Source organism: Melanostigma gelatinosum (genome assembly GCF_949748355.1).
Source record: "Melanostigma gelatinosum genome assembly, chromosome: 10".
Lineage (NCBI taxonomy): Eukaryota > Metazoa > Chordata > Actinopteri > Perciformes > Zoarcidae > Melanostigma > Melanostigma gelatinosum.
Window position 1 is genome coordinate 20,183,514 of NC_136643.1, and position 24,588 is coordinate 20,208,101.

Sequence of the window (24,588 nt, forward strand, 5' to 3'; positions counted from 1 at the left end):
ATTAACCCTTGTATGAAGAGGATTTAGCTCAGTAGTAACATGGCCCAGTTACCTCTAACGTATTAGACAAGCCTCTATTAATACTGACACAAAGGGATTAATAATACACAGTTAGTGCTAGATCTATACAGAGACATTTAGGGTAGATTATTCAGTCAGCTAATGAATATACACCCATCAATAAATAGATCAAACTAAGAAGGAATAGAAATAAAATAAATAATCAGGAGACATTTCCAGATTTAAACCAAATTTATTGCCCATTTCTGAGTAAAAAACATTTTTCATCTCACTGCATTCATTTCTCAAAACCTAACACAACATTCTGCAATCAGTTCCCCCGATCATCTCTCTATAAATGCAAGTTACAAAAATATACGTTTAGTTACAAAAAATAATAAACTCAAAGTCATAAATTCAGTCATGTTATAGCGTCATATTTTTTTATAGAAGACCATGACATGTTTTACATGTTTGAGCCCAAAAGAACTAGAAACTATGTGCGCTTTATATGACCTCTGGCCATTTTAGAAATCAGAACAAAAAAAATGAACTGAACTAAAAGTGCAGGTAATTTGTTGATGCTGGGCTAAAACATCCAAAACATCTGTACTGTCCTTTGACCTGGTGTCAGTGGAGGCCAGCTGAATGCTTTCATCTCATCCATCTTTAGTTGTTACTTCTGTATTAAACTAAACTGCTATTAAAGGTGTTTCAATAGCAATAAACAAAGAAAACGGTCCCAACACATACTGTACATGTCTACATGCTGCAAAAACGTAAGTGGCGATAAATACAGTACAAACACATTTCAGTAACGCCGGAAAAAATATCTTGAATCCAACAGCTGCTTTTCTGTAACATTGGCAAGTTGTTTTTGTTGTATTCTGCAGCTTAATGTACACTTTCTGCAGTTTAATTCCTGACCATTTAAAAACAAGCTCAGGTCATCAACAGTCAGTAACATGATTAAAAACAACAGTTCAGTTCTCAGGGGATTTTCTGCTTCTTTTTTTCCATCTAAATGACATCACAGAGATACTAATATCCACACAGGGTTGTGGTCGATGTTCTGATACAGGATTTATACTTTTAATATATCTCTAATAAATCATTTAGATTGCTTCTAATAATAAATACATGTAGGACAACCCCTCTTAAAGTGATTTGAGGCTCCCGGGTCTAAAACTGGGTGTCGTGCCAAATTGTAATCGTGTTCCAAAAAGATCTGAAAATACAGCAATTTACAGCCCATACAGATGTGTTCAAAAGGATCAAAAAGACAGAAGAAAAGAAGTACCGTGACATTCTTTTGTAGTCTTGTTAATTAGCTGCATTAAAACACACACAGTGATAGACATACATATGCCACATTCTTTCATTGAAGGAAGTGCAGTAGTTCATAACAAAAGAGTGAATGTTTAAAACCTCTCTCAAGTAGTAGCACTTTTTTTTGGAGGGGGGGGGGGGGGGCAGACCGGTTTTTAACAAATCCTGCACACAAGCTACCAGGACTGAGAACAAAGACTTTGATGGAGAGATCCTGGAATTGATATAAGTCTTTAAGGCAGCTTGGATGCCAAAAAGATTGAGTGTCAAAGTGAGTATAATCTCCTTTCTGTTGGCTGAACTGAACTAAAAAGCTGTCAGTGCAACATTTAAAGTGTTCCACACACGCTCGTTCACACACTCCAAAAGAACAAACTGAATCAAATACCAACCGAGGAATGAGCATTTCCTTCATGCTCTATTCGGTGTTCCCTCATTAGTTATATCAAGTAAAGTAAAAAGAACATCTTCCTCTGTCGTGACACGTTACCGTCCTACTGGTCAGCTTACTGTTTATTACTCGTTGTGAATGTCAGAAGTTCAGACCTGAGACAAAGCGCTTCACGGTAAGTTTCAACATGCAGCACGGGGTTAGGTTTCCATTACAGGAGAGAAGCAGGGCCAAAAGATTCAGAAATAAAAATGATCTAAACTGTTTAGTGTAATGTTTTGAACAACCTCTCCTTCTTTCAACATGATGTAAAAGGGTCTACATTAGTGAGGGGAGTGAGAGGGGATGTAACTGAAATGTAGCCGGTTTGATTTATATGCAAAGTAAAGACTCATTTACGATCGCAGGAACATACTTTCAAATGAGAAATTAAGCTTTCTGACCTGGCGATTTTGGTTTGGCTTCTGAGGAAGAAATGTCAAACCTCAGTTGATGCATTCAGTGCCTGAAACTGATGGTTTTGAGTGCTAACAACATGCTCAAGTACAAGAAAATTGCAATTTTTTTGACAACCGGCAGTCTCGACTGCTCGTTTTCTACTGTATGCAGTATTGATACTGTAGGCGTCATTAGATTTGTGTATTTTCAACAGTGCATTTAGTGTGGTTGAGACCTACTGTTACATTAATGCATGTAAAAAGACATGTAAAACCTTGACGTTCCCTTTGAGGATTTCCTGGCCATTAAAACAATATTTACATTGTTATTTCATATTTATTAACTTATGTTCACTTTAATCTGATCAGTCACTTATCTTTGAGTATTATAAAGTGCAACAACTGACAGGGACATCAATATATGTTTAATATATTATTATAAATTCTATATGCTGTTACACCTTCACCAGAACGTTGTCAGCACTGTGACTTTCATTGAATACTTTTGATGACTATCGTTGAGTTTAGAAATGAAAACCGAGCTGATGCATTAATAAAAGAATATTACTGAAAAGATCTACAGTGACATCTTACCAAATGTTATGAGGATAATAAAGCAGTTTTCTAACAGAACAAGGCGATGTGTTACTTTCCTATGAAAACTTAATATACAAAAGAAAGAAACTTGGTGCGGTGTAACATACTGAGAGGATCAACAGTGAACGAGGTGTCAGACATCATTCCCCTGTTTGACAGATGGAGTCACGCTCCCTCCCTCCACCTGTCTGTGCAGCTTCCCAGTGGCCTCCAGTAGAATCCAGGTGTTTGGACTGGTTTTGATGTGGCAGCTCCTTTGTGCGTCGTCCTCTCTGCTCCTACATAGCAGACTCCTGCAGGATCTGCATGTAGCAGGCCTGCAGCAGAGAAACGTATTATTTTAGTAATTTGATTGTATTTTTGTCAGTTGGTTATTAAGGAGTAATGTGTGTTGGGGGGGGGGGGAGGGGGGGTTCACCTTCAGTGTGGTGAACATCAGTCCCATCTCTCCGTGCTGAATGTTGGGATCCATTAAATCGTCTATCAGACTGACCTCGGCTCCCAGGTTCCTGATCCTGAAACACAACATGTTCAGCCTGCAGCGTCTGCTCACCGCCACAACACAACGTCATGATTCTGAGGCCTCTTTTTCAAAGTGTGTCCTCAACACTCACACTGATCAACAGTCTAGTTGCAAGTTACAACAACTGCCTGACCACAAATGAACTACATTAGCTGTATACAGAGTAATAACCAGATGACAGCATACAACAACACACCTTGCTCTCAGCACCACATAGATGAAGAGAGGGAGCAGGTCGTCCATGCACCACAGGAAGTTGTCATCCAGCATAGGTTTTACTTCCTGGGTCAATTCCTCAAACGTCTTCTGGATGACGAGGAGTTTGTCTGACGGGGTGAAGGTGGTGCTGCGTGTGTGTGTGTGTAGGGAGACATTTTTTTATTTATTTATACACAATACACTTGTAATTTTAGTCATGTCCTGAATTGCACCGTTTCTGTCAAAACTTGTCGCATCAGGTGAGGCGATGGGGGTTGTTTGTTTTTTCCAGTGCTGGTGGTTCAACTTTTAAAATGTGACTTGTGGCTGAGCACAAGGATTAAAGGATGATTGTGCATTTAAGTTGTGTATTCACTGAGATGTTGGACATGAACTCAGGCTCCACGGTGTCTGGGCTTCCTGCTCGTTCGTCTGCTAATCACACTGTATCAGGTGGTCATGTCACATTAAGGGACTTCGAGTCAGTCCACACGGCAGCTACCTGATTTGTTGGAGTGTCTCTACAGCAGAAACAAAGCAGGCATCTGTACTGCTGGACACCATCTGTGATAAAAAGTTGCAAAAGAAAATCAGTTATAGAGGGCAAATCAAAAGAGCACACTTTAATGTTGGAATCACGGGGGAATCCCCACATGTGTGAGTGAAGGATGGGTGGATTGAAAGCCGGTGCAGGAAATGGAGTAACATGAGGAGAAAATAGAACATTCATCATCTAACCTGCGTTTTCTCTCCCAGTATTGACACCCACACCGGCCAGAACTTCCTACAAGAAAAACACAAAGTAAGCACGCAGCTCTCCGCATCAGAAGGGGTCCGAATGTTAAAGGCATTCAAAAACCAAAGCAGAATGACATCGCTGATCCTGACGCCATTGAGAGACAGCGTCTGTGGGTCAAACGTGTGTGTGTTGAATGTGCACACTCACTCCCGCACTCCCAGGAAGCTGAGCAGCGACCGGTCGGGCTGTTTGTTGAGTCGGAGGATGCGCTCCCAGTACTGGACCTCCTCCTGCTCCTCCTGCAGGCAGTACAGGGTGAAGAGAGGAGGGTAGAGTCGAGGGAGCAGCTGAGGGAGGAGCAGAGAGGAGCAGCTCACCACCAAAACACCGCTGGAGGACAAAGGAGATGGAGATGAAGGTTCAATGTACGACACAGTCTCATCTATTTCAATAGCACAATCACTGCTTCTCTTTTCATACACGTGTGTGACACTCACCCTTGCTCTGCTATGTTAGAGTTCTGTTTGCTTTTAGATGAAGAGGCAGGCGGGTCTGGGATGACGCCGCCATCATCTGGTAGCCCTGGAAAGAGAAACCTGCGAGCAAATTACAAAAGATGGATTAACACCACCGCGCGAAGAACACTGGATGCTCATGTTCAGGCTGTGGGCTGAGCAGTTGAAGAGGCAATCGAAAGAGAGAGCCCAGAGCTGGAGTCTACCTGACGATGCTGTAGAAATGAGTGAGGTAGGCCAGAAGCTCCCGGACGGCCAGCCTGAGCAGCCGGCTGTTGGATCCCACACCGACGTAAGTCATCCTGTAGACCGTCACCAATGTCTCCACCAGCCAGCCCAGAGGGTGGTGAGGGGTCTCACACGCCTGACACACAACAGAGTGAAAACTTAAGCATTGCACCAACAAAACCACAGATGGAGGAGCAGACGGGGTTTTCCTTGATACATCCTCTGCTTGCCAGTGTATTAGTCTAGTGCATGTTTCACACACAGACACTTGTACCTTGACGAGGTATCTTCGTATGTTGTCGTAGTTTGCCGTGGTCACCGGTTCTCCATGCTGAGGAATAAACTCCAAACACTCCAAAGCTTTACTCTGAGACCGAGTGAGATCTGGGCTACAAACACACACACACAAACACACACACACTTATTTTAACACACAGCTGTTTTCCCCACTATACGTGATCAGGATGGCAACAAAATTTGCTTCGATTCATTACAGGCGGATGTGAGTTAATGCGAATTGATCGCGTACTGGGTGCTTCACCTTGTGTGTGTGTGTTGCCGTATCTACCTTTGTCGCCTTGCAGTTGTTATTGTCACAGCAATGTTGTCCCAGGCTGCAGCTCTCTCTCCTCTCCCAGCAGAGTCACAGCCCAGTCGACTCCAACACTCGTCAAACACGCAGAGCCACCTCTGGCCTGCAGGCACCGCATACTGACCTATCCGGCTGCACATGCACACATTCAAACATAAAAAAAAAAAATACCAAACACGACATGAGCACATGTGGTATTTTTACAGAAAATGCGGATTTCAAAGAGTACAAAGTAAGACTCACAGCAGGCCGTTTCTCTCTTTGTTTTCCGGTTCATCTGCAGATGGTTTGAGGTACGTTCCAACTACTTTCAGCCCTGTCGTCCACTCTCCACTGAACAGGCCCTCCAAGCAGTCCCCGTTAGCCAGGGACAAAACACCCTGAAGACGAAGGGAAGGGAGTAATGAATGAAATAATGTCAAACGTCTTGTAGTTGTGGAGGTCGGGCTTTGTGGTGGTGACTGACTCGGACGTTTTGCATTAACAACTCTGAGATTTTAAGTTGGAATTAAGTACAAAAAGGACAAGTAACAAAAAAGAAGGACAATCAGTTACAGTAGAAAGTTGTAAAGAGCATTAGACGTGGACACAAGATGCCGTTTGGGGCAGAAATGTCTGGAGAGCATGACCGAGCTTTCTACCTTCCCGTTGACAGTCCAGTCCTCAGAAAACTCCCCTTGTAAAGCTGTGTCATCATCTGACACCAACAGACCAGGGCCCTGATGGAAGCAATAAACAGATAAACAAATTATTGTATTATTGTTTTCAGCACATCATTGCTTGAAGCCATTTAGGACGAAAAATGAAAGCTCAGTGGCATCACCTTCTGTCTTTAAGTGGCGCTACACATCAGAGCATCTCCAGACATGTTGCTGTTGTCCATCTACTTTTATCTCTGAATACATTCAAACGCTTGTAGCTTAAAATAGACAGAACGATAATAAGAGATATGACATGAATATATATAAATATATTATATCAAAAGCACTAGTTACTGGCCCAAAATCTACTGGGTAATCTAAGGTTAAAGTACCAGTCCAGCCTCACCAATGAGCACTGACTCTATTCAAGCTCTCGGGTGAACTTACACACATCTTGTTGTCTCTGAAGATCCCGTCGTAGTACAAACCGCACTGGGTGACGACCACAGCGCTGCCGTGCCGCTGCTCGTCCGACCACAGTCCCATGTACTTCTCACCTCTGGGAAGAGCACATGAGAGCAGTGACTAGAGACAGCCGTGTGTCTTCATGAACAACATCTTAATCAAATCATCACCATGGTCATGTTTTTGTGCTTTAGGAGCTGATATTGTCAAGATCGAGTAAAATACAACAATGTCAATGGAGCTTTTTTTGTCCCCAGACCAGACCTGGTGATGTCATCGTAGACTCCGTATCCCGTCTTCTTGTCATGGACCCACTGGCCGATGAAGACGCTGGAAGAATTTTTGGCCAGCTTACCGGAGCTCAGCATGCCATACCCGTGCCTCTGCCCGTCAGAGAAGCAGCCCTCGTACACCTCGCCACTGGCATACCTTGGTAGAACCACCGGAGACATGAATACCTGTTGTACCATAGACCATGTTCATGTGCTGAAGGACACTAGGGCTGACATGGTTGTAGGAGTCAGACATGATGACTCAATAACGCCTTTACATTAGTGACTTGCGGTCAAGTACTGCAACTTAACACCAGACCTCTGTGATTCAACTCTGTTGTGTACAATTTAAATGCAGGTCATTTGTCCAATGCTGCGTACTTTACCAATACGTCAGTAGGAAACAGTGTACTGACTTGTACTTGCCGAAACCATGGATCTTGCCATCTCTCCAGTGTCCTTGGTAGCTGTCTGGCTTATTCAGCACTTTGTCAGGCAGTATACACTCTCCATAGCTGGAGCGAGAAAGAACAATTCACCAGCAATGTTGAATCTTTGCTAGTTAATCACACAGCTAAAATATCAATAACCACCAGCTGGTTTCACTGTTTCAGGCATACTGGCTGTTTAAAATACAAGACTGAAAAACACAGATATTTTAGCATATAAATATTCTAACCTTAAAAGGCAGAGAGATGTGTCTACACCTGGTTAATGTACTAGCTCATTAGTACTACACCAGGTTAATGTACTAGCTCTTTAGTGCTACACCAGGTTAATGTACTAGCTCTTTAGTACTACACCAGGTTAATGTACTAGCTCATTAGTGCTACACCAGGTTAATGTACTAGCTCATTAGTGCTACACCAGGTTAATGTACTAGCTCTTTAGTGCTACACCAGGTTAATGTACTAGCTCTTTAGTACTACACCAGGTTAATGTACTAGCTCTTTAGTGCTACACCAGGTTAATGTACTAGCTCTTTAGTACTACACCTGGTTAATGTACTAGCTCTTTAGTGCTACACCAGGTTAATGTACTCGCTCTTTAGTACTACACCAGGTTAATGTACTAGCTCTTTAGTGCTACACCAGGTTAATGTACTAGCTCTTTAGTGCTACACCAGGTTAATGTACTAGCTCTTTAGTGCTACACCAGGTTAATGTACTAGCTCTTTAGTGCTACACCAGGTTAATGTACTAGCTCATTAGTACTACACCAGGTTAATGTACTAGCTCTTTAGTGCTACACCAGGTTAATGTACTAGCTCTTTAGTACTACACCAGGTTAATGTACTAGCTCATTAGTGCTACACCAGGTTAATGTACTAGCTCTTTAGTGCTACACCAGGTTAATGTACTAGCTCTTTAGTACTACACCTGGTTAATGTACTAGCTCTTTAGTGCTACACCAGGTTAATGTACTCGCTCTTTAGTACTACACCAGGTTAATGTACTAGCTCTTTAGTGCTACACCAGGTTAATGTACTAGCTCTTTAGTGCTACACCAGGTTAATGTACTAGCTCTTTAGTGCTACACCAGGTTAATGTACTAGCTCATTAGTACTACACCAGGTTAATGTACTAGCTCTTTAGTGCTACACCAGGTTAATGTACTAGCTCTTTAGTGCTACACCTGGTTAATGTACTAGCTATTTAGTGCTACACCAGGTTAATGTACTAGCTCTTTAGTGCTACACCAGGTTAATGTAATAGCTCTTTACTACTACACCAGGTTAATGTACTAGCTCTTTAGTACTACACCAGGTTAATGTACTAGCTCTTTAGTGCTACACCAGGTTAATGTAATAGCTCTTTACTACTACACCAGGTTAATGTACTAGCTCTTTAGTGCTACACCAGGTTAATGTACTAGCTCTTTAGTGCTACACCAGGTTAATGTACTAGCTCTTTAGTGCTACACCAGGTTAATGTACTAGCTCTTTAGTGCTACACCAGGTTAATGTACTAGCTCATTAGTACTACACCAGGTTAATGTACTAGCTCTTTAGTGCTACACCAGGTTAATGTACTAGCTCTTTAGTACTACACCAGGTTAATGTACTAGCTCATTAGTGCTACACCAGGTTAATGTACTAGCTCTTTAGTGCTACACCAGGTTAATGTACTAGCTCTTTAGTGCTACACCTGGTTAATGTACTAGCTATTTAGTGCTACACCAGGTTAATGTACTAGCTCTTTAGTGCTACACCAGGTTAATGTAATAGCTCTTTACTACTACACCAGGTTAATGTACTAGCTCTTTAGTGCTACACCAGGTTAATGTACTAGCTCTTTAGTGCTACACCAGGTTAATGTACTAGCTCATTAGTACTACACCAGGTTAATGTACTAGCTCTTTAGTGCTACACCAGGTTAATGTACTAGCTCTTTAGTGCTACACCTGGTTAATGTACTAGCTATTTAGTGCTACACCAGGTTAATGTACTAGCTCTTTAGTGCTACACCAGGTTAATGTAATAGCTCTTTACTACTACACCAGGTTAATGTACTAGCTCTTTAGTACTACACCTGGTTAATGTACTAGCTCTTTAGTGCTACACCTGGTTAATGTACTAGCTCTTTAGTGCTACACCTGGTTAATGTACTAGCTCTTTAGTGCTACACCAGGTTAATGTACTAGCTCTTTAGTACTACACCAGGTTAATGTACTAGCTCTTTAGTACTACACCAGGTTAATGTACTAGCTCTTTAGTACTACACCTGGTTAATGTACTAGCTCTTTAGTGCTACACCTGGTTAATGTACTAGCTCTTTAGTGCTACACCTGGTTAATGTACTTGCTCTTTAGTGCTACACCTGGTTAATGTACTAGCTCTTTAGTGCTACACCAGGTTAATGTACTAGCTCTTTAGTACTACACCTGGTTAATGTACTAGCTCTTTAGTGCTACACCTGGTTAATGTACTAGCTCTTTAGTGCTACACCTGGTTAATGTACTAGCTCTTTAGTGCTACACCTGGTTAATGTACTAGCTCTTTAGTGCTACACCAGGTTAATGTACTAGCTCTTTAGTGCTACACCTGGTTAATGTACTAGCTCTTTAGTGCTACACCAGGTTAATGTACTAGCTCTTTAGTGCTACACCAGGTTAATGTACTAGCTCTTTAGTACTACACCAGGTTAATGTACTAGCTCTTTAGTACTACACCAGGTTAATGTACTAGCTCTTTAGTGCTACACCAGGTTAATGTACTAGCTCTTTAGTACTACACCAGGTTAATACACTGACCCATCCTCCTGTCCATTCTTAAAGTTCCCGCTGTAGGTCCGTCCATCTGGCCACTTCATGGTGCCTCTGAGAAGGCAAATACATTTAACTATCAAACTATTTTTGTCTCACTGTGACGACATTCACTGCTGCATAGGATTTACTGACGCATGTTGACTGTCACATATAAGCAACGAGTTATATTTGAGAGGAACAAACTCTCCAACCTGCCGTGAACTCGTCCTGCCAGCCAGCCCCCGGTGTACTGGGCGTCTTTAAAGCGGCCCTCTCCGGTGAACGAGTAGGAGGCCGTGCGAGACATTGCCGCCAACCCCGGCGACGACCCCTGACCTGCACCGCCCAGCACCTGATCCACCGCCTGGTTAAGAGACAGCAGCCACTTGTTCTGGAGAGACAGAAAACAAAAGTGAGTTTTTATTAAGTATTCATCAGTACATTAGGAACGTTTTGTTTTTAGTGTTAGCTAGTTGCAATTGATGCTCGCAGCTAATAAGCAACACAAAAAATAAAAACCATTGATTGTGCCAAAACGTGATGATTTATTCACAAATCCCATCACTACTAAACAAAATGTCTTAGTACTTAATACGCATTCATATAGAAACAACAACATTCAACAAGTTTCTCTCAATGTTTTTTTAAGATTTGCAGAATAATTTACAAAAAAACAATTTGCATAAAATTTCTTGAATAACAACAAAGCTGCAATAAGTAAGTAACGAGTGTGTCAACTACAGATGTACCTTCTCTTGTGGTGTCGAGGCCACCAGGGTGAAACTCTCCTCCGGACATGTTATTTTGATGGCATAGCTGAAGAGACAAAGACAATAATGTATCTGTGTAAAACGTTTTAACAAAAATACTACAACATGTTTTACAAGCTGAGATAAACCCAGAGAGCAGCCAACCACTGAGGCTGAATGTTCACCAGCACTAACATGTGGTTCATCTTCTAGCCACTAGATGCTGGAGCCAAAGAATTGAGTCAATAAAAAGAGAATGAACAGAACTAATTGAATGTCCTCTAATATGTTTCGCTGGGAAAAGGTTGCCATGACCTGAATATTACAGTTTAAAGAGCGGTTTTGTTTCATGCTGGATTTTCTTTAAATGACAGCTATGACGTTTGTTGCTTGTTTGATTAGCTTCAACTCCATCCACGGCCAAACCAATGACCTAATGTGGATGTTATGAGTGAGAATCTCAAAGTCCAGGATCCCTTCAGACCTGGGTGACATCACACTGTGTACATGTTTGTGGTATTAGCAAACCAGGCTAACGCATGACAGGAGTGTACACGTGGGGGTGAGTGAGATGTCTTTATTATTAATCATCATAAAACACGGTTTTTGGCTCACTGGTTTTACTGTCTCATCCAAGCATTGTTATTAGTATTTGTCATGTTAGCCTTCATAGTTTGGATTTTTTTGAAATGCAACAAACTCACAGTCCGCTGCTGTCTTCAGTCACTGGTTTCACCCACAGACAGCTCAGAGGGTAGATGTGATGTGTGGAGAACTGCAGAGAGAAAGAGCAGCGGTTCAGGTATTTATCGCCATCTTTCTGCCGATGTGAGATACTTCTCACAGTATTCAGTCCAGTCTTCCAAAGCGATGTTCAAATCCAGATGACTAAACCACCTCTTGATTCTTTTACGATATTATGAAGGTATGACCTTCGTGCTATTTCATTAATGTTTCATATGTGTACATATGTGGTTTATTAATAATACACAAAACGTGCAAAATCTCTGATGAGTTAGTTTAGTCCAGATTAATTGAACAAAGCTCAACTACCAAATTTAAAAGGCAAGATGCATAAACAGTAGGCAATGCTGGATCAACAATATGTAGAGGGTCTACTACACAACACAGGACATGAACCCAAAACCACAGAGAGAGAAACAGGACCGGTTCTACCACTATCTTCTGTCTCAGTCAGAACACCAAACCAAACGGATAGGAAGGAAAACTATGAGTCTATGTTTATACTGAAAGAAACACGAGGAAGAGACATGCAGGACATGAGTTACACGAGTTACTGTAACTATGAACTCATCTATTTTCACCAATAGTTGACAAACATTACTGTAGCAAAGACATCTTAACCCAAATCCACACACACACACCCACAGCCTGTTTGGTAGCAGCTAAAGCTCAGAATCAGCCATCAGAACATGCAAAATAAATGTTAACGCAAGACATCTGCAATGCTAAGGTGTGCAATATTACAACGCCCGAAATGTATTCAGTTACTCTACCCTCATTGGGGTGGAATAAATATTAACGATAACACAATACTGGGATTTTTAACACAAAATTGCTGAAAAGAAAAATATAATCCTCCATGAAAGGATGATTTGTTGCAGGGCTCATGGCCTGAACATTAGTTTGAGCAAGAGGTGAATTCTATGTTTTGTGTGAACAGTCCCTTTAACATTACCCATATTCCTTTGTTAACATTTCTTTATTTGCTCACTAATCCCACGTGTCAGATCGAAAGCACCGAACAGAGGCCAGCCCGCCCCATGCTGCTGCAGCACAAAGCTCAGGGTGGGTAAACTGATGTCAGATATACTTACGATGCTCTGAGAGGGAATGGCACCCTGCGTGAATGAAAGATACAATGCACAGATATAAACTTCATCTGCAGAACATGTTAGACGTCCAGAAACACCAGGAAGACGCATCCAGTGGAAGCTTTGTGTGATCTAAACAAGACTAACAAAGATCCTGTGACTTCTCTCTGCACCACACTGTTTAAACAGCGTGTTGTTGTTATTCACCGTCACTGAAGTTAGATGTTAAAAGTTCTGTCTGCAGAGAATTACTGGTGTCCACAAGTATAAGAAAAATACCATCATTTGGCTATCTTTGTCCAGATGTTCTGTTTGCATGTGCGTGTGTGTACCTGTGTGTGCACCAGTGTGTCATTGAACAGTATGAACCAGTGGTTGGAGAACCGCCCGGCGTTCTGCAGAGTCAGCGATCTGTTGCTGCTTTCACACACCACACGACGCTGCGGGAGACGCAGGACCTCCTGAGGAGCAGACGCACAACGTGTATTTGCTGATTCAAATCTGACAAACTACTGAAAACAACCGTGTATTACACTTAAGAGTAGGTCGGCATGCTGCGTTTGTGAATTACCCGCTTTGGACTTTCTGTACCACTGTAGAAAACTAGCCGATATAGACAGGAGATATGACAGCAGGTTTAAATAACTTAACACAGAGTTGTGCTCACGGTAGTTTTTCCAGAGTGGGTGTTCCAGAAGAGGAAGGTGGTTTCAGCCTCCTTCTTCCTCCTCAACAGGGTCGAAGACAGGGAGTCATACTGAATGCCGCCCTGATAGAGGGACTGATACTCTGTCGTTAACTGGGGGAGAAAATGAGAAGGGTTTGATTGTTTTTTTCTTTCTTTTTAATTTTAGAACATAAAGAAGATTCCACTCGGCCGTTGTTATGACAGTAAAACACATAATTAACAGATCACAGTCCAAAATAGACGGTACATTCAAGCAGACTGCCTGACCACCAGAACAACTCTGCCCACAAAATGAGGACGATACAGTGGAATATTATATCTCCACTGGAGTAAATCTAATGAGGACTGACTTCATTACAAGAAGAACTATCTAAGAACAGGTGTTCCAAAATTCAGGAGCATGTTATATTCAGGCCAATGACAGTAATAGGTTACAATATATCGAAAGTTACTCAATTGTGGGGGGAAACAAAAGATTCAGAGAAAGTGAAAGAGAGGGGAGAGAGAGAAGAAGAACGAGAGAGCGGCGAGTTTCCTCCTCACCACATCGTAACAGGCTGCCAGTTTGAGCAGGACGCGGCTGTGCTGGTGGAGCTGCTGCAGAGGCCAGTACAACAAGGAAACCAGGTCAACATTACCAGTGACGGACTGGTCTGATACACACAGCTGAGCGAGCACGGTCTGCTGAGAGCCTAAACACTCACTGCACAGAGACAGGCAGACAGACACAAAGAGGAATGAGACGCCAACAGGACTCAATCATCTCCAGCATTTTCATCTAAATATGTGTGTCTGTCTTCAGTTGATGGGAGCTCGATTTACGTCAGGGAAAGAACAAATAAAGGAGCTTACAGTGAGAGTTTATGGAGTGATCGGAATCCACCAATCACCTGGAAGTTACCGACTGCAGAACAATACCTGGAGAGAGATGGACACAGAGAGAGATCTGGGTTTTCCTTTGACTTCACATACTAGATGCAACGTAAAAGTCCTCGTACCCTCTTTCTCATATCAGCCGTATTCTTACTATCTACTGTTCTACTGTCAACAGAAACCTGGTATACGTCTTAAACAAATGTAACTGATTTCCCAATTTTTTTCCCAAAAAGCTTTGTATTCAAACATCTGTTAAAGTTATTTACAGTACAGATACAGTACACACTAAAATAATTGAAAAATCCACAAAAGCAGGAAGACAAAAAAATAAATAAAAATGATTTAAAAAAAATGAAATAAGAAGATGAACCTTACTCTTTATAAATGTCCATAAAGTGCTCAGTGTGCGTCAGCAGGGGAAGGGAAGTGACATCACCACCCTGCACATCATGCAGGAAGTAGCTGAGTGACGTGGAGTGTCGACCAATCAGGATGCTCAGACGAACGAAACTCTCACATAGAGAGAAGAAGAGATGAGCGCATGGCTCCCCCAACGACGGACACACGCTCTCTGTGCACACAGAAACACACACATTAGGTTCACGCTTTTACTTATTAGATGCTCAAATCATGCATTTCCATTGATATTTAAGAGGAACATTCAATTCTGGGGGTCAGAGGTGAAAATGCAGAGTGGATACTCCACAGCAACTGGTGCTGATCAACAGAGAGTGAGCCGGTAGAGAGTCCTCCTCACCTCTGTTCCGTAGCGGTGTGAGGAGGAGCTTCCTGACGCTGCTCAACCAGCAGTAAAACTGTCTCTCTCTGGAGGCCAGCTCATGGATGGCGGAGATAAAACCCATGACGTTCTGGTCCGCCAACGCCGCACAGCTCTGACCACCGCTGCAAACACGGCTAATGTAATCCATCTACACACAACAAGGAATAAATGTTCACCATGCATGAGCAGCTCGATGACGTTGTCAAGTTCTTGTAACTTTAAAGCATATTTTTGGAGTAAAAACACTTGAAACATTTCTCCACCCATCATCTTCCTCTTAGGACACACAAACCTCCATGCAGAAGGGCAGCAGGTTGGGTCTGACTGTATAGCTCTCTGCTCTGCTGGGGGACCGTTGAGTCCTGTGTGACCTCTTCCTCTGCGTTGACTTGGGCTCTTGCTGCTGGCCGCAGTACAACAGGACCGGCTGGACACAGTCTCCATCAGCCAGGAGGAGGGAGTGGCTCTGACCGGCTGACACGTCCCAAACCCGAAGACCATCAGACATCTACAGTGGCCAGCAAGGGACAGAATATAGAAGGCTATGTACTGGTTTGTTGTAGATCTGTTAGTGTGACCGCAACATGATTACCTCACTGTATATTCTAACACGTTACCTGGCAAACAGTATACTGGAAGCTCTTGTCTTCTCTCGCTCTGTTATTTCAGCACATTCATATTCATATGTTCTTGTGTATGTTTTACAGGGTGATCTTCACCCACCTAATGATACGTTACCTTCTCATTTTCAGTCATACATTTCTGCGCATGATGCCATGACAAGGCACAAGATGATTGATCAATTGACTAACTAATTGATTGTGTGAATGATTTATGTAAGTGCATAAGAAAAGAAATTTCAAGATATTAAAAATCTTTGACTAAACGTGAAAGAGCAGACATGACAGATCGCTGTACCTTTGTCTGTTGAGGTACGGTGACAGGACTGTTGACATGGCCGAGCTGTCCACACATGTTGCTGCCCCATGTGTACACCTGAAAAACACGATAAGTTAACTGGTGTAAATATATATGTGTGTGTGTGTGTGTGTGTGTGTGTGTGTGTGTGTGTGTGTGTGTGTGTGTGTGTGTGTGCGCACACTTGTACTTCTATGTTTGTGAGAAACCAACTTGACTTTTACCTACGAAATTACAACATTTTCTTCAGTCCTTATGAAACTTTATTTGCAGCTTAATGTGTGTCTGTGTGTCTGTTACCTGGCAGTGAGCTGTGAGAGACAGTGAATGGTGTGACCCTGCAGCGACTTTGATCACCTCCTCGCCTGTCAAACACTTGATGCACAGAGGCTGGAGTCTGAACATACACACAAACACACACACAGACACATTGACACGCCTCGTCTACCATTGGAGGAGTTTCAGTCACGCTTTTAAGTCGTCCATCCCCCGACTTGTGTGTGTGTGTGTCTGTGTTTGTGTGTCCACACCTGGCGAGCTGATCTCCATGTCCCAGTTGTCCCTCAGACCCGCGGCCCCAGCTCCACACTTCTGTCTCCAGAGACGGCAGGCCTTCTCCAGCCTCCTCCGGTGCTGCAGCCCGGGTCCGACACGAGGAGGACGGCGTGCAGGCACACGGACGCCGCCGCCGTGGAGACCCTGAAAGAAAAACACATGATCTAACGGTAAAGCCCTGGTTTTAGACGTCTCTCAAGACTGAAAATGAAAAACAGCAAGTACAAACAAAGGAAGTAGATGATGCCTCTCATACGGCAACAGAATGAGGGAAATACAAGACATGATGAGAGAAAAATCTATACACAAAGTGTCCCATATAAGAAGTAGAACACAAGTCCGTAGCTGGTCTGTCAAGAAAACAGACAAGACAACTGCACCAGAGTTCACATACAATGTTCTCACCAGCCCAAACAAACTACATGGGCAAACACATACAACGAACAGGTTTGGTAAGAACTAGCCTGAATGACTTCGTGAGCTCCTCTGGAACAAACTCGAATAATCTTGTATCCTGAAAATAGCCAGCAGTGAGCTGTGGGAATCTGCCACGGTTGGGTAAACAGGCAGAGAGCAGGAAATCACGGTGTGGGGAATATCCTGAGGGTTTTCTGTTCCGCCACACAGGTTATCAACTATTTACAGCTGGCGACAATGGCGACAATATGTCGCCATTTCCTCCGGGACCGAGTTCGTGCAAGGCGTACACTATAAAACGCAGATCGGCAGAGATCTTTTCCAGACGTGGTTTGTGTGCGAGTAATTGCAGAATTGCGGCAGTGTATGGTTGATTGCGTGCAGCGTAATGTCTCAGGGAGACATCAATTATTGTTTCAATGTATGTTTTAAATCTCCTTTACTTTTTACGACTGAATTTTATTTCTTACACTGTTTCTTTAATTGTTTTTAAATCTCCTTTTCTTTTGCCTTATGTTTTGATGCTTTTAATGGTTTTATGTGAAGCACTTTGAATTACCTTGTTGTTGAAATGTGCTATACAAATAAACTTGCCTTGCCTTGCCTTGCCTTACAGCTAAGGGCTGCCTCCTCTTAGCCGGTTAGACGACTAAGCGGCTCTATTGGTCTTTGTCGACTAAGATTTCTTCAGTATAGTTGTCTTGTTTAATGCTTTTTATCATGTAGAATTACTTATTTCCAGGACATGTATGAACACATCTCGGATAAAGACAATATTTAAAGTGGTGCTTTTGTGTTATTCTTTGTTAAATCAACTAATTCATTCAATTGTATGAGAATACAAGAATTTCTTTGGTCTACCACAGGCCAACAACAGACTTTCATTCCGACAATCCAAACCAGAAAACAAGAAGTTCGTCTGCTGCGTCTGCTAATCACAATTCCCCTAAAAAGGTCCAACAATGTGTCGGCCTGTCTTCTGTGGCGTTATCCATGACCGTCATACATTATGCTGTGGATATATGAAGTGTAAAGATTGAGCAATGGGAAGGGCCATACACCACAACATTCGTCTCATTTGGCTTAGTCAATACAAGTTATATTGTGAATAAAGGACTTCCTGATTTTCAATGGGAAGTCATTTTCTCCTGATAACTTAATGTTCATGTTATCTCAAGATAACAAAGATAAGTTTATCACATGAGCATGTGTATGCTGATCTTGACTTATACATCAGTTGATCTGATGTAATAACGTCAGATCCAGGAGAAGCTATTATTGTTCAGTGTGTCAAAGGGAAAGGCAAACACAGGCAGAAGTATTGTGTGTTTCTGTTGGAGATACCGTTTATATTTTTCTGCCAGTCTTTATGCTAAGCTAAGCTAATAGCCTCTTGGTTCTATACTTACGGCTCAGGGTACCAATCTTATCTAACTCTTAGCAACAAAGTAAATATTGCCCGAACGTGTGGCCAAGTGGTTCAAACCCTATTATTCGTACCACGGGTGGGTGTTCCTGGCAGAGAGCGTCTCCTATTTGTTGCTGCTTTGCCCTTCTGATTGATATTTGTGAGGCTGGTGCTCTTTGCTCCCTGCAGCACCTTCTTCTCCGCCTCCAGACAAAGCCGAACTTCTTCCAAACACACAGGAGAGGAGGAGTACGGCACAGCCACTCCACTGTAACAGGAGGAAAGAAGGCCAAAGATCAGGCAGCAGATACATTGTATGTGAGAAAATCTCCTTTAATGTACGAGTGAACTTGGTCTTACTTGTTGGTTTGACTCTTAATTGGTGAATCTTCTTTGTAACTGGAAGTCAACAGATCGGTGGAAGGAGTTGAGGAAGCACAGCTGTCATCTGGAGAGAAGGAATAAAAACATTTTAGCAGAAAGAAAATAGAACAAAGTAACAATGAAGTGAACAAAGGAACAAGCAAAGCAATGAACAACTAAATTAACAAGGTGCAAACAGCTATGAATAAATAAAGAAACTAGTGGAAAAAGTTTCGGAACAAAGAAGCAAAAGAACACAGGGATGAAGACGTGAATGGGTTAACACACAATCTTCAAAACAAAGAAAGAAGGAACCGAATTACCAACCTGAAGTGAAACTGCTCAGTGAGTCGGTATCTCCCGGCCCGGTGGTGTGGCGTATCTCCAGTGAGTGACTAGAGAGTTTCCGGAGGAGTTTCTGAAGCTCTGCCTCTTCAGGAAAAGCAGGGTTCTTGTTGGCTCTCCAGCCTGGCAGTGGGTGAGACTTGGGGCCGCCGTGTCCTTCATTGAGGGGGGGAGTGTGCCCAACTGGAAGATTCGTCCTTAAGTTTTGTAATGGAGGGAAGGGAAAGAGAGAGAAAGCAGAACAAAAAAAACTGAAATAGATGAAGGTTAAATGCAACAAATGGAGAGATAAAAGAGAAATCAATGAATTATGTAAAACCGTACTGTTCAGTGTTAGAATTGACATCTTCAGAAAATGGACATAAACCGGCTGCAGAGCCAGTGCTGCTACCAGCTGATCTTTCCCCGGGTTGTAACCTTGGACTGGGGTCTCTTCTTCTTGGAGAGGTCTGGGAACGAAAACCAAAGACGAGCATCAACCGATGCCGAAAAAGCTGAACCTCTTAAATAAGCATCTATGCTTATAGATACTGAACTTAAAACATTTTAACAGCGTTTAGAGTCTGTAAAGTGTATCTTTCTGCTTAGAACAGGATATTAGGGCTTGCCAGAATACATATATTTTTCTGTAATGTCTCCTTCTTGAAGTTACCTCCAACTCCACCCCCAGCGGACAGTAGTGACCAGTATCAGCTGCAAACGGCTCCGCCCTCTCTGTGACTGAATGGTGAGGTGACTGACCCCGCTGCCTCTTCTCAGAAGGATTCTGGGTAGTCTGTTGAGGTAAACTGCGAACCAGGGCCAGGCTGTGGTAGGCACCACAAGCCACCTGTGGATTAAAAAAATAGAGATGGTATTTCTGGATGCAGAACATAGTATCTTTTTGTAATTAGAAGAGAAACTACCTGAATGACATGTCTGCCTGCCAAGTGCTCCACCTGTGCCAGAGATGGAAATAATACAAATGTTCATTATCAATCAGTGCACACATTTAGTCTCATTTCTCTCACCAGCTAAAAGATTCCACATTCAACAAAAGCATCAATATCCACAAACGGGTTGAGTTCAAAGCTCAGAAACCTTGAGTTAATCTTATTTTATCAAACTACTAATCTCAGCTTCAACAAGTGAATTTTGTGGTTTTAATTTGAGTCATGAGGCAGCTCGTTTGTGATGGTTCCTCTGGGAGCAATAGTGGTTTCTTCTGATCTTCAGGCGTTGCTGGATTATGCTGACAACGCTTTTCATTTTGGCTGGTTGACATATGAAATTAATTGAGCTTTATACACATTACCTTCTGTGGTCTCCACACAGGAAAGGTGTTGGTGACCAGGCCGAGTTGGCAGCCGCTCCCCCACGCCCACAGCTCGTTCTGGGCCGACAGAGCCAGGCTGTGCTCCCGTCCGAGAGCCAGATCCACGACCCGAACCACTGCTGGAGGAACGACGTCACTGTCCACCACACTGACCGGACAAGGCTCTGGAACTGGAGGACACATATAGCATATAAAATATGATATAAAGAAAGGCATATGGAAGGGGTTCTGACAGAAGAAGAAAAAAAGTAAGGACGGCAAGCAGTGGGTAGGATGGCCAAACAACCAAGGGAATGTGGGTAGAAAAGAAGACAGGAAGGGAGGAAGGAGGTAAGGAGGTAAGGTGTTTACTAACCTGTCACGCTTGTGTCTGTGCCCCTCTCAGTCAGCCCACACTGTCCTGCAGTGTTCTCCCCCCACATGTAGACGTTGCCCTGCTCGCTTAGCGCTCCGCAGTGGAAACCACCAGCGGCCACACGGACCACCGTCCTCCCCAGCAGAGAGACCTCCAGCAACGGAGCAGACACCGGGATGCTCAAATCCCTCCACGACAGCTCTCCAAAGGAATAGACCTGTCCACCTGGACAACAGCAACAACTCAGTGTAACTTGGTAATCTTTTTTAGGATTATGAGTGTTATTATGTGTGTTAGTGTGCATTGAACCATCGGCCAACCCTATTGTCCCAAACACACACTGACCCTGTGTCAGCAGGAGTCCATGGTGTTCTCCCAGGCTGGCCTGAAGGACAGGCCTGGACAGCAGCACTCTCTCTGGACAGAGCTGCGCACTGGGGCCCGCTGACTGCCAGATGTAGAGCAGTCCTCGCTCTGGAGGTGTGGGGGCCCGCTCATCTGCAGGGCTGCAATGATGCATGCAAAATGAATCAATAACTTTAGCCTGAAATGAGCCTTAAATTCAGACATAACCTGAACTTAGGCAAAAGTCTGTGCTGGAGGTGTCAGAGAGAAAGACTGAGACCACCGAGGTGCACCACAGAACGCCACAGGAAGTCTTTTCTACCTGAGGCCATCAGACTATATAACTCCTCCCCTTTCTGCAGGAAGGACACTTACCACAACAATAACCACATCATCTGCAACAGTACTTTTTCAACATCATGCAATATTACATTTCATAGCTTAGCCTACCTATTGTGAAGCTACTTAGTCAGCCATTTCTTGTAACATAACATATAAACCTTTAACTAATTTCACTCACTTTTAAAGCAATTTGAACTCAATAAATTATGTGAAAGTTGCTCTATATAGTAATTTAACTTTAACTGTTCGACTGAGAGATCAGTGGACTAAATCTCACATCTTGTCACACTTCAAGGAAACAAGATTTGGCATCTTGATTTGTGTGTGTTTACCTTTCCTCTCTGTTCTCCATCACTTCAGACTCTCCCTTCCACAGGATAGTGATGGCATCTTAGTCAACATTTTTACAACGCTCTTGTCTTCTGTTCACTCCCAACAATAAATCAGTTTGCAGGAGCAAAAGGAATCCTGTTTCCTGTTTTAACACCTCGTTGGTTCATCTGGCTTCAAGTGCTTATCTTTGTTTAACACCTGTTTGTCAAAAAAACAAACAAAAACAACAGTTTTTAAAGTTTAGCATGTGCAAAACAGATCTCAAGATCAAAATAATATTCTTCATCATGTTAGCAATTATAATGTCAATTTCAAGGACGAGAGCACTGACTGTTTTCAAACTTTGTAATAATACTTTCTTACTGATTTTAAACTTCTAAAACTAGTTGTCCATCACATTTTATATTTAGTTGTCTTATCAGTACATTAATACATGTATATGATAAACGTATGCTTGTTAATATGACGTATTTTGTTTGAAAAAATAAAAGACTTCCTAGACTTCCGAGGTTTTTGACTGCACCTTACAGTCTTTAATCAGTTTGCTCAGAAACCTTGAGTTAATCTTATTTTATCAAGCTACTAATCTCAGCTTCACCAAGTGAATTTTGTGGTTTTAATTTGAGTCGTGAGGCAGCTCGTTTGTGATGGTTCCTCTGGGAGCAATGGTGGTTTCTTCTGATCTTCAGGCGTTGTTGGATTCTGCTGACAAGTCACAACAAGTGAAACTATTTGAGAGTTATGTCATTGTTGCACCACGCTCCTCCGTCTGTGCTTCACATTAAACGATATAAAAAGCTGAGCCATATATTACTCACCTGTCTCCGTGTCTGTGGACACACACATCTCAACAACACGGAACCAGTAATCACTTTATCGTTAACTTAAAGCCATTTAACACCGAGATTAGCTAGTTAATAAACTACATACATGTTCGATAGGCGCGTGAAAATAGAGACAATTGTAACCATCTTGCCAGGTATCACATTTTGTAACATGAAGCGGAATACATTCCCCTTAAATAAAACATGAATGTCGTATATTGTCAATATACCAGCGAGGGTAAAGCTAAACAACTGAAGTTGGTTAGCTTAATGCTACCGCTGCCAAAAGAAGCGAACTAAACTTACCAACTGCCAGGAGATTTGTGACGCAGCACCTATGAATAATTCGGAATAACTGTGTAGCACTGAAACACTGAGCTATGGATCATATAAATTGTACATATCAAAGCAGTGCACCGCAGTGAAAGCAGAAGTTGTCTCTGACAGTTTTGTGTTGTTGATGGGCGCCACCTCTCCGACGGCAGCCGTGCAGGGTAAAACAGTACGGCGGTGCCACACTTGTTGGTGCTGTGGTATGTCAAAGAGGCGACATTCGAGGTTCCACTCTACCTCTGTTTCCAGTGCTGAAGTCTGGCTTCCAACATGTCTTTTTCAATATCGGTCCCTTCTTTGAACGGCATCTGCCAACATCTGCTTGTACTTGGAGTCGTAGAATATGTATTGGATACATAGTCATCATTCAGTGTTGTGACGTTACTCTGTTAACTTGTAGTAATGCTTCCTCCGCATGCTTATACAGTTCTAAGATAAGTTCTGAATTGTATTATTACCCAAAATCCAAAATGACTTTCACATTAGAAAAATAAATGTAACACAAAAACATATATTATATATTATTAAGTAATTAACCAAAATTTTAATTAGGATTATTAAAAAGTCATAATTACTTATTAGCCTTATTCCATGATGGCTGTTATTATAAAATAACAATGTATACTATATGTGTGTGAATGTTTGTGAGTGCAGGATACAGTTGTGTGTTGGAACAGCAGAGGTCTCCCTCCTCTGAGATGCAAAAGCAGCCTTGGCTACACCTGCTTTTTTTAGGAGCTCAGATTGCCCCCCAGATGTTGAGCAGCAGGACCACAAGAGGTACTATCACACCAGGGACAGACACATTTACACTAACCAGGGTTTGAAATTTAGGCTGTACGAAGTAACCCTGTCGACCACGCATCAGGGGGTGAGATCAAAACAGCATAAGACAACACAGGACATTTGGTATAATATGCCAAGCAATTATTTTTGTAATGTTCAGTTGTTATACAACGTCTTTCAAGCGGGATACCTTGTCATAAGCTCTGTTTTTTTGTATTTGAATTGTCCCTTTTTGTTGAGAGATGGTGTTAAGTCCTTGACAGAGAATGACTACGTCAACTTTTCCATGGATCTGGAGCCTGAAGATTCAATGAGTCAGTCTCTAGAGAAATAGCTAAAGGTAAGTGGAACATCTGCTCATTTGCTCCTCAACATTTTAGTGTTATTTTACTCCTCTGACTCACACACCACCGATGCCCAAAAAGCGTCACGGGTGTGTTTGTCTAAGAGTGACTTTGAAATATTACCAATTCTAAAAGTATTTTAACTAAAACATGCTTTCTGCTGTTCTTTGTTGTTCCTTTGGCATCTACAACTTCTCAGCCAGTTTTGGACTCTCTAAGCTGAACGGTTTTAAGCAGTTCGTGTGTGTGTGTGTGTGTGTGTGTGGGTGTGTGTGTATGTGTGTGTGTGTGTGTGGAGTATATATACTGTGCTACATCCTTTCCGCTCCCTTTTTCCCTTTCCTTTCCCTTCCTTTCACCCATGTTCGTGATCAGGTCTTGTTTGCCGTTTTAGTGTTTCTATATAAAAGTGTCCAACAGGTTTTGGCTCCTTCTTTTACTGCCTGCAGTAAAAGAAGGGGGAATGAAAAAAGCATCAAGGGCAGCGAATCCAGAGAAACAGG

The 24,588-nt window shown here is 42.5% G+C and overlaps 1 protein-coding gene across 5 annotated transcripts; it reads right to left on the reverse strand.

The window, feature by feature from the left end:
• Window positions 1–239: 239 nt before the first annotated feature.
• On the reverse strand, window positions 240–23,073 carry LOC306783509 (alsin-like). Of its 5 annotated transcripts, none has more exons than XM_079277199.1 (41): window positions 22,929–23,073; window positions 21,798–21,996; window positions 21,124–21,284; window positions 20,779–21,003; window positions 20,403–20,593; window positions 20,014–20,046; window positions 19,761–19,937; window positions 19,433–19,557; window positions 19,091–19,305; window positions 18,761–18,848; window positions 18,493–18,668; window positions 16,551–16,719; window positions 16,321–16,417; window positions 16,021–16,098; window positions 15,395–15,610; window positions 15,079–15,250; window positions 14,697–14,892; window positions 14,298–14,363; window positions 13,989–14,148; window positions 13,425–13,556; window positions 13,090–13,218; window positions 12,761–12,784; window positions 11,627–11,697; window positions 10,923–10,989; window positions 10,386–10,564; window positions 10,180–10,245; window positions 7,344–7,442; window positions 6,920–7,084; window positions 6,638–6,749; window positions 6,191–6,268; window positions 5,793–5,929; window positions 5,526–5,681; window positions 5,232–5,346; window positions 4,936–5,093; window positions 4,712–4,810; window positions 4,422–4,604; window positions 4,214–4,259; window positions 3,978–4,039; window positions 3,474–3,623; window positions 3,173–3,269; window positions 240–3,071 (listed from the first exon to the last, which is right to left on the reverse strand). In XM_079277199.1, the coding sequence occupies exons 2-41, from the start codon at window positions 21,815–21,817 to the stop codon at window positions 3,033–3,035; spliced, it is 4,929 nt and encodes a 1,642-aa protein (XP_079133325.1). In that variant the 5' UTR covers window positions 21,818–21,996; window positions 22,929–23,073; the 3' UTR covers window positions 240–3,032. The 5 variants fall into 5 exon arrangements, with proteins under 5 accessions (XP_079133325.1, XP_079133322.1, XP_079133323.1 ...); XM_079277196.1 differs by having other exon boundaries at window positions 21,798–22,500; XM_079277197.1 differs by having other exon boundaries at window positions 21,798–22,503.
• Between the last annotated feature and the right edge of the window lie 1,515 nt (window positions 23,074–24,588).

Excerpts from the sequence above, each read along its gene's own strand:
- LOC306783509 (XM_079277199.1), bottom strand. The coding sequence starts at position 21,817 with ATGGAGAACAGAGAGGAAAG. Across the intron at positions 20,594-20,778 it reads CACAGACACAAGCGTGACAG|TTCCAGAGCCTTGTCCGGTC; the intron begins GTTAGTAAACAC and ends TGTGTCCTCCAG. Across the intron at positions 10,246-10,385 it reads GCAGGACGAGTTCACGGCAG|AGGCACCATGAAGTGGCCAG; the intron begins GTTGGAGAGTTT and ends TTGCCTTCTCAG.